Here is a 10,708-nt window from a genome sequence, read left to right as displayed (position 1 = left end):
AAAACCGCCCAAAATTGTACTGCCAAAATAATGTGATATAATTTCATTACCATGTCATTCAAGGTTGATAAGCACAATTTGTATCTCCTTAAAACAAAATAACGATGATAAAATAAAATAAAAAATAAATAAATTTTCCAGGAAAACAGATCAAAACAGGCCAATAATTAAGTAGAATTAGCCAATATGACTAAAATGTCCAGGTGGACACTGTCAAAACGGCAATCAAGAAATGAACCGATGACTTTAACCCTCGGAAGTACACATTGCAGAACATAACGCAGCAGTCAAAACAGATTCCTCGTTGATTCAAACCTTTTTCAGCAGCTGTCAGGGTCGAGTGCATGCAGTCTGGATGGTGTAAAAGTTGCAGATGTCTGGTTAGGCTAGTGTCAGAGGTGTAAAGTCCAGGTTCAGAAAGTAAAAGTCCTCCTCAGTATTTTGTTCCAATCACCTGGATTTGCTAATTCAGACAGGAGAGAGAACTAATTAGTGAAATCAGCTGACTGAGTTCATGGGTGGAATAAACACATGGCAGGACTTTTACTTTCTGACCCCTGGACTATACAACTCTGGCTAGTGTGCACATGACCATGGACAGGAGTTGTCCCATATTTGATTTCAAGTCATTCAACTGTGCTCTCCTCTCAGAGTTAGTCACCATCGATATCTCCCACCACGTGTATGTTTTTAGAGTTGCTCACTATCTCACTCTTTACTGCAGATACAACTTACTGTATAGTAGGCTATATCACTTTGGCATTAGCGATCACTTTGAATATACAGCTACAACTTATCACGTTCAATCGCATCTGCCTGCGGATTGCTGATTGGCTAAAAGTGCGTGCTCGTCGGTGATGTCAACACCAATGCCAGCTGACTCTGCATGGGTGTGTGTACAGTAATGTCATGATGACTGAGTTTAAAGACTACATGCACACTTTAGTTTAGTTTTTTAACCAATTAGACTTTAAAATGTAGATGTTTGAAAACCGCCGAACTGACCCCAAACCAGCCCAAATTTTGTCCACCCGCCCAAACCCTTTTTTACCCGCACAATCAAATTCAAAACCACCCAATTGGGCGGGAACCCGCCCAATCTGACAATAGCGGAAGTGGCTTACTGGAAATCTAACACATAATATAAAAAACTGCGGCGCCCGCTCTTACATGAAAAATAAGGTGAATACCCTCATGCTTCCCACTTTCACCAAACGAATCCAAACCCTGCTGATCTAACATCGGTTGAGCCTAATTCATTAAAAGCAGATTACTAAAAACAACTTTCCGCATCTCCCCTTGATCTACATTCAGAGTTACAGTAATTACCTGCTGTGTTTGTGCACTCCTTAGTGGCCACTGACTCATGTGAAATTAGATAAAGATATTCTTCAGGAGAGAGAAAAGTAATCATTGTCACTGACAGTTTTATTGTCGAGTGCTTGGCTGCACTGCATTATTGGTCTCAAAGGACAGATCATGATAAAGCCAAATGTGCTCTTCAGCTGTTTCATAATCAGGTGTGGAAATATTTTTTCTCCATAAAACCATTTATTTTATTTTATTTTATTTTTTTTTTTTTTTTTTTTTTTATTAACCAATCATGAAAAGCAGATTACTTAAAGATTAAAGATTACTTCTTTAATTCTTCAAGCATTCTAAAGCAGACTGAATGAGAGACTGTAGTATTTCCTGTTTCCCAAGTTATATTTGGAGTTTAAATGGTTTACTGAGTGTTAGGACCCAGAGGGAATAATTATAGAGTTTTATTGGATCGTCACTGGGAAGGGATAAGGCAGATAATTAGATAAAATGCCAAAATTGTCCTTCAAGCTACAGTATTTAACCAGGGGTTTATAAAATGAAGACGTCTTCATCAGCCATCCCTGCATAATTAGCTTCAAGAGAAATGTTGGTCATCACTTATTTAACAGATAAGTTTAAATGTTTTTTTGTTTTTTTTAGACAAGGTACATTTTTGGAATTCGCAAAAATGGGACCAGTTAGATATACAGACATATAAAACAAAAATAAAAACAATGAGATTTATCAATATTTGCAATCAATGCCTTCACCATTTTAATTGTTAAATTAAATGATTAAAGGATTTGAGAATCTGAAGCCGTCAGCCAGAAAACAATATGCCCAGCCAAGTGCAATGAATTTTATAGTTCACTATAAATTCAATAATGGCTGCACACTATTGTAACAAACTCCTGAGGAAATTGGTGAAACTTCTGATCTTAGATTATCCTTAATAACGAGTCATGTGTACAGTAGTGGTTTAGAAAACATAAAATATTCCATTGTAAAATAACAATGTGAATCTTCATGAGTGATGAGTTGTCTGGAATAGCTCAAATCAAACATGCATGAAAACAAGACACTTCCACATTTCGTCATGCTATAGTACACTGAACATCTTTAGACATATACATTATTATGGAGGTTTAATGGTTAATTTAACCCTAAACTCTCTCCCTCGACTGAAATAAAGCTATACAGGCTAAATCACAGGCTGTTCAGCAAAACATGTGCTACACACACCCCCATCACAGTTAATGAGGCATAAAGCAGGTGTAGTGAATGCAAATTCTTCTCTCTTTGAAGGGGCAGTCATGGATTTCACTATACATTTCAATCAAATTGAATGGTTAGATTGAATTCAGAGGTTACCGTGTGCAGGATCTGATACACAGTAAATGTTCCATAAAGGACATTTTGCAGATGCAAATAAAGGGGCGTCAGCGCTTTCCTGGCAATCCTGACCATTCAGAGAGAACAGCAGTATTTTCCAAGATAGGTAAACATATGCTGCAATTGTACGACATGCCACATACATTGTCTGTATTTGTTGCTTGCTTTCAGTGGTTGTTCAATGAAAATGTTATTTTATTTAATTAAAATTAAAATTAAATAGAAGGTTGCTTATCACAATATATTTTATGCACAACATTTAAAACATCCCCATTTTCTAGTGTTACAAAACAAAAACACTAAAGCTAATGGTTACCACTGTAGGTTACAACAACAGCTCTTAATCTTGACATTAAGATTTTTAAACTAATTTGAAGCAGACAGATATGGGAATATTATATAAAATCTTGATATATATAGCACAAAAAACACAGCTAGACATTTAAATGAAATCTGTTCTAACAATATTTTCACACATTTCTTATTTTTACCTTACTAGCATATGATTATAAGGGTAGAGTCTGCATGCTTGAAGCATATATTTGTTTACATCAGATATAATATAATGATATCAAAATATACTGATTATAAACAGCAAGAATCCTAACACAAGGCATTCATCTTTATTCCCCTGAGTTTGTTAATCACACTTACAATTCCATGGCGAAACACAGACTGGGAGAATCCAAAACAAAGTATATTTCCCAAGCTGGATGCTGAGCAAAATGACATTGTGATAAATCTATGAGGATCCACTTTTTGGAAGTGGTCTGTTAAGTATAAGACAGAAACTGCTACAGTCCACAGGCTGCTGGGCAGGAACAGGGTGGCCTGTACCATGCCTGTTACTGTGACCCGCATCTGGCTCTTCTGCTGGGGCTGGGAATAAGATTCACTGCTCTGTCCCATCTTCTTCATATGTTCACGCAGATAAACAAAGGTTTTGCCCCAAGAGATTAATAACGTGATCATTGGACAGGTGCAATATAGCAAATACAAAAAGTTTGCCAAATTAAATAAATACAGGTCTGCCTCGAAGCTTTCTGCTAGTGATGTTGTGTTCAGTTCATGTGAGGTAAAATTATCTGGGAAGGGCTCAAGCAAAAAATATGCTACTGTTCCCAAAGACAAAGAAAATAGAAGCACTATCTGATTCAGAACGAAGCCGACATATAATATGGCTCTAATATTCCTCTTAATCCAGATAAAGATGGCACGATGTTGAGGAACAATTGACATGTAGTAGAAAATGCTGATCCAGGCATTGCATGAGAAGTTGCCGCAGAAAAATTGATAAATCAAAGCTCTGCATAGCGTTTGAAGCCAGAAAGGTGATTCAAAAAACAGCGTAATAATGGTAATTGCAGTGACCAGTTGCTGAAACGTTGAATTGATTAACACAACAATTAACAGAAAGCGCAGTGGATTGCGAAGCGTCACTCCAGAGACTGGTCGCATTAGGCAAAAAAAGAAGATGATGCTGAAAACGGTGGCTGTGAGGCAAAGGGGACTGGAGATCAAAACAAATAGCCATGGCTCCATCTTCAATGTTGCCTCCAATCAGTTGTGTGCAGCAAATGTCCTGCTCTTCCTGATACACCAAGGCTTTTATTACGACATTGCCAACAAATAAGGTGAAATTAAAATATGTTGGTAGATTTAATGTGGCTCAACGGCCAGCCATAAGCAAATCACACTCTTCTTGGAGTGTTACGTAATCAGTGCAATTGCAAAAATTATTGTTTGAACTCTCAATACTTTATATATAAAACTGGCTTTCACTTTATTTTGATGGTCCCTTTAACACATTCTGTTGACTGTAAGTGATGTTGTTCCTACATGTCTACTAACTCTCATTAGAGTGTTATTAGAGTATTAGTAGACTGGTAGGGTTAGGGTTAGAATAAGTTGATGTAGTTGCAAAGTTACTTATAGTCAGTGGAATGTCTGTTGGAGGACCATCACAATAAAGAGTTAGCAGATATTAAGCAGATACTCTAAGTTAGTTGACATGTAGTTGCAAAGTTACACTGTAATTTTTTTGTTTTCTTTTGTCAAATCAACTTAGATAATTTATGTGGTTCAGATAACAATATTTTGAGTTTCTGTTGATCTCCATTGTATTAACAATTTTTTTTAAATTTCAATGAACTCTACATTTTAAGGCAACCAGGTTACTTAAAGTTAAACTAACAATATATTTTTTACAGTATACTTAGTCAACAGAATGTTCAAAAGGGACCATCAAAATAAAATGTTACCTAAAACAGCTTATAAATATTGTATACTGCAGATTGAATCTTGTCCCATAGTTACCGAAGAATGACCGATTTTATCTCCAAAATGTCATCTGATGATCTGACATTCTGTGATATTCTGATAACCAGATGTTGAGATTGCATTATTTAATTAGTGGTGTTTATAATAACTGCAGTTACAACAGGTATAGGGATTTGAACAAGTCTCTAAAATAAAATACTAGGTCAATATACATATGATTTCTGCCTGGTGGACAAAATACATTTACATTGAAAAAGGGACCTAAGCCATACTGTACCTTAGATGGATTACAGCATCTTGTGGGTTGGCTCTGGCCAATTAGTAACCACATAGCAAGCAGCTTATAGTAGTGGTAAGTTTTGCTCAGGTAAGCACAACAATGTCCACCACTGTAAAACCTTAAGTAAATGTTCATTATTGTAACTCACTGTTCACTTTTGCATATGTATGATGCAGCCGGGCTCCTGTATTAAAGTGTTTAATTAACCATGACAAGATTATGCAAACCTTTATGTGATATTTACATTAGTTAGGATGTTGCATGCTATGTGAAAGACAATAATGACTTTAATAAAAGGTCTACATTGGCACAAAGGCCCATTGAAGTTAAACATGGAAAAAATGCTGAACCATTGTCTAATCTGGCAATTCTTTTGATAAACTATTTAGTTTATTCTGTGATATTAAAAGGGGGGGGGGGGGGGGGGGGGGTACATTATCTCTCCTCGTGTGAATGAAGGAAATTAATAGTGAATAAATAAAGCAATCGAAATAATTATAATTAAAATAATACAGTGACAGCCATAATGTGAAATGAGACTAAACTACATTACCGACTAGAGGTTTTAAAACCATTATTTTCACATCAAGTGTTTCACTTAATGCTCTTGGACTTATCCTCTTCTTAAATTTCACAAGTAATACTGTAATTGTAAAGTACTTATATCTGTTGAATAAAAAAATAAAAATAAATTCTAAACATCTGACTTAATAAATAAAACTATAGTAATGAGTACTTGCACAAAAATGTGGCTCAATTATGAAAAAAGTCTTTTTTTTTATTAAACATGTATTTACAATATAGCTGTACATTTACATTCATACAAAACAGCCCCTAAAATAATTAATATCAATAGAAGTACAAAAGAGTTTAAGATAAATATTTCAAAGGACACTTCAGTTTCCAAAGAGAAAGATAAAGATCTGTCAGACCAGTCCAACATAATACAACCACTTTTTGTGTTAGCTGGGAAGAAAGAATAATTATCTAAAAAAAAAAAAAAAAATGCCACTTACATTACAATGGTTATCTTGTGTATTGGAGTAGAGAACATATAATATCTGTTGTGTTCATTTAATAGACTTTTAAGGAAGTGGTTAACCACAGGTAAAAATGTATAAGCATGACAAAATCTTTTATTCAGAGTCAATACTGATTTTGTATCACAGGCAAATATTAAAGGACTAACTGCTACCGTTACGACCTACTCAGAATTGTCTGTGAAGATTCTCAGTTATCCAGATCATTGAAGGATGTCTAGAGTTATTCTTGTCATTTAGACACTGTGAACTGATCATGAAATTCAGTGATACGACACCTGATATTATTCTCCGTCTCAGGTGATCTGATGTCCCAACATATGATTCAATTTCAAAGGAATGTTCTCTGATTTTTAGAGTAGAGCTCAAAGTTATTTTAGTCAAACTTCAGATGTACTTCTGTGTCACTGCATGCTAATGTTGGACCTTCAGAAACAGATGTAAATGGGGTCAGATTGTCTCAGGGAGGGGTGGATGGCCTGTGAAACCGGTTTTGCCCCAATTCACATCTGTGATCGTGATTAACATCGTTAGTGTAATACAGAAATTCACACGTCCTGTAACGTTACTGTGTGCGATGAGGTTAAATGCTGGGGAATTTCCATCATCAGTTCACATATTCATAATGTCAAGAGAGAAACATGTCAAGGTAACCTAGAACAACTCAGCCAATCCAGAATCACACTACTGTTCAAAAGCTTGGGGTTGGTACGATTTTTTTTTTTTTTTTTATGTTTTTGAAAGAAGTCTCATATGCTCTCAAGGCTGCATTTATTTGATAAAAAAAAAGACAGTCAGAACAGTAATATTGTGAGATATTATTAGAAACTAAAATAACTGTTTTCTATTTTAATTTATTTTCAGCAGCAAGGATTCTTTGATGAATAGAAAATTCAAAAGAAGAGCATTTATTTGAAATAAAAAAAAAATTTTTTTACTGTCTTTACTGTAGCTTTTGGATAATTGAATGCATTCTTGCTGAATAAAAACATTAATTAAAAAAATCTTACTGACCCATTAGGATTTATCCATTATCAATATGGCAGATATTTCACATCATAACACAGATGGGTAATGTTACATTAGACAGCATCATGTTTTAACCTACAATATTTCTGCGCATCTTTTCAATTTATAAATTAAGTCACTTTACTGAATGAGTTTGGTCTCTGTTAGCAGGTTCTTTGTGAAACAAAAATAATTTCCTAAGGACCGTTTTTAATTGCCCAGCATGTTTACACAAACTCCTTTCCTCCTTAACAATGCTAAGGCAAAATAATGTAAAATTGTTAGCCAGGTTTGGATAAGCTACTGTCCTCAACTTGAAGCACTGTACTATTCAAACAGTGAACCAGGACTTCCTCTCACAATGTTGCCACTTCAAAGATATTTCTGGCAACCTTAAAAAATTCTCTGTGACTTATATGTGTTTAGTTTGTCATTTTGTTTAGAGTATAATTAACACTTCAGAATCTGCATTCATGCACTAAAAATGACAGTGTCATTCTCCATTCCAGTTTCTATCCAGAGGGCATATTATTAAATGAATGCAAACACCTCCTAACACACCACTCACATCCCATAAATGACCTAATGTTGATTGATCCAACACTTGGGGCAAGCACTGTTAAAACTACAAGCTACTACTTACACAGATCAGAAGATTCCGCTGTTCCCAAAGCAAGGAAATCTCCAACTAACGATCCTTACTGGATAGAAAGCGCCTCACGACACGTTTGCTGAAGGAGACACTGGAGGAACTGATAGCTGAACTGAAAACTACAGGGTCGGATTGTCCATCAGATGTAGTACTCTTGCATGCTGTCTCTCATGGAGTTGTGAAGGTGGAACTCTGCCCTGTAAGCAGCTTCAAGGCTACGTTGGTGCTCCTTTTCTTGGAGACTTGCAGTTCTTTGAGCTTGTCGATGTTGGTAAAGGAAACGGGTCATCACTGCCAGCACACAGAGTGTACTAAAAACTGCAGCTGTCACCACACCTGCGAATCAGATCGGACACTCAGCTTATTTGTGTTTTGAATTGGAAAAGGGGCTGTTCACATATAGGACTCGTTCTTGAATTCATAAAAAAAGATAAATGAGACCAATGGAACAGAAGAAAAGGCAGGTTTCTCATGGCACAATTTTCAATTAAAAAAATAAATATTAAAAGGGTTGCATCCTTTGTGAAAGGCCACGAAATACTTCAAGCGAAATCGAAGAATGAACTGATGTGACGTCATTTCAAACAAAATCAGGCCAAAATGAAGTTCTTTTGGAGTTCGTTTTGGGAGTTCGAAACAGCTTTCCAAAGTGAACTTTCCGGAAAAGTTCGCTTCGGCTGGTAAACACCTTTGTACTACCATTGGTCTGTCATGATTCTTTAATAGGTAAGTTCATTTCTCCTCACGAGTCCTTCAACATCAGACGCCCGAGAGTAAAAACTTGAACACACTGGAGAGCCACTTTACAAGAGAAAATGAAGTTGTACTTCAGATGAAACGAGACACTGATACCATTTTTCATGTTTAATACAGTAAAGCTGCTTGATTTTAAGATATCTATTGCATAATGCATAGATGTTCACAAACAGTATATCGCTGCTCACATATTTTGAAATTTGTTTTATCCCTAAACGAAGAATGAAAAAGAACTTCGCCGTGAGTACTGTATATCGGGGCCTTTACCCGTTAAAAGAACATTCCATGTTTAAGTTCATCTTAATAGGCAGCATAATGTCCATTACAGCAGAAATTAAGTAGGATAATTATATAAATATAATATAAAATAAAATAAAATAATAAAATAAATTGCAATGACAATAAATGTGCAAGTGAATGAATACTCACACATTCTACAAATTCTCTTTCTCCTTTAATGGAACATTTATGTTGCCGAGAAATATCTAACAGTCAACAATCCCCTGTGACAATTTTAATGGAGATTTTATCACCATAAGTTACTGCGCACAACAAATTACCAATACAAAGTCATTACCCGTTTCTGAAATAAAGACAGCAAAAAGAAAAGATGAACATAAACAATACGTGTGATAGTGAAAGCTCATTTCATACTTCACTGACTGTTACAAATGAAACAATGAAGCAGACTGAGGTGGTAAAACAAACCTCCGATTACAGCTGAATCAGGCTGGCTGTTGTCTTCACGAAGCTCGTTATCTTTTCCCACCTCCTCTCCATGATCTACAGGAAGCATCACACAGAAATACAGCACAGACTGAACTCTAAAGAGATCTGTTTTCTCTGATAGTGCAACATGTGTGCAAGATGCAGTTGCTTTACCTTTTAAGGGTTCAACCCTTTTGTTTTTCATAGTGCCCAATTAGACCTCCTTTTCATTATATTATTTCTTCTTTTAAAAATATCTAACATTCAATGGTGAAAAGTTATTTTTGTGTCTAAATTCATCTCAGTTACGACAGATTAGTGATTTTGTTGCTTGGCAACTCCATATAAAAATGTTTTAAAAATTCTGCACAGTTCTCTTCTAACATCACATTAGTTTTTATATGAAATGGGACAATGCTCATTGCTTCTTGCAACGGTTTTTAAGTGTTCGCATTTTAAATCGCATCTATTTTCTCCTAACTAACCCAGCCACGAGAAGTCTTTATCATGCCAATTGTACAGTAACTAAAGCCAGGTGACCCACTGTCATCACAATTACCATGGTGAATTAGGAGATGTTTCCCACCAAACACATCCTTTTTATTTGTTATTTAAGTGATGGATATGATGTCAGACAACATTCAATACCAAAAAAATTCCTTCAATTGCATTGCAACGAAATGCTACACATATGATTTGTCCACAAGAATTGTCCATTCTCAAACAGCAAGATCATTTCGTATTGATGTCTACGAACTTACCTAAACGAGATACAGAAGTTGAAAGGTCAGCTAATGCTCCGCAATTTGATTCCAGTAAATGTCCTCGTATGCTGACCAGAGAGCTACCTCTGTTCAATAACGCTGCCTTCAGTGGAGCAACGTGGTTATACTGGACAGATGAGAAGCAGCCGATGAATCCTTTGGACCCAGCATGAGCTACCTCATCATCCATTACATCACTTCCTGTTTGGAAAAAGTAAATAATAAATGTATAAACGTCAGAGATTGTTTCTGTCTCACACGTTTACAGTAATTATTCATTAAAAACGCTGCTTGCAGGTTTTGTGAGTGTTTATTTTAAAAGTTACAATTACAGACAGCCATGAACATATGAAGTTTCACTGTTTTCAAATCCCTGAATATTCCAGACACAATCACACTTCTGCTCATGTGTTTCATGATTGTTAGAAACCTTGAGTGACTGAAGGCTGACTTCAGTTTGAAACCTTTTTTATTTTTTCATTGTTGAATCACCCTTGTTTAAATGTCAGGAAAGGGGAAAATT

At 35.7% G+C, this 10,708-nt stretch overlaps 2 protein-coding genes across 2 annotated transcripts in view; both read right to left on the bottom strand.

The window, feature by feature from the left end:
* Window positions 1-3,300: 3,300 nt before the first annotated feature.
* Window positions 3,301-4,239, bottom strand: tas2r203 (taste receptor, type 2, member 203; the record flags this gene model as incomplete). The annotated part of the gene is made up of 1 exon (XM_084121333.1): window positions 3,301-4,239. One exon carries the CDS (start codon window positions 4,237-4,239, stop codon window positions 3,301-3,303), a length of 939 nt encoding a protein of 312 aa, XP_083977459.1.
* A 1,775-nt stretch (window positions 4,240-6,014) lies between these two features.
* cntnap5a (contactin associated protein family member 5a) overlaps window positions 6,015-10,708 on the bottom strand; it is an 84,131-nt gene continuing 79,437 nt past the window's right edge. Inside the window, exons 22-24 of the mRNA XM_084121396.1 lie at window positions 10,183-10,386; window positions 9,422-9,496; window positions 6,015-8,293 (exon numbers count right to left, since the gene is read on the bottom strand). Coding sequence (XP_083977522.1) covers window positions 8,097-8,293; window positions 9,422-9,496; window positions 10,183-10,386 — 476 coding nt within the window. The 3' untranslated portion in view covers window positions 6,015-8,096. The remainder of the gene's footprint in view (window positions 8,294-9,421; window positions 9,497-10,182; window positions 10,387-10,708) is intronic.

This window comes from Abramis brama, assembly GCF_963993115.1.
Source record: "Abramis brama genome assembly, chromosome: 8".
NCBI classification, from domain to species: Eukaryota; Metazoa; Chordata; class Actinopteri; order Cypriniformes; family Leuciscidae; genus Abramis; species Abramis brama.
This window is presented reverse-complemented; position numbering and strand designations above follow the sequence as displayed.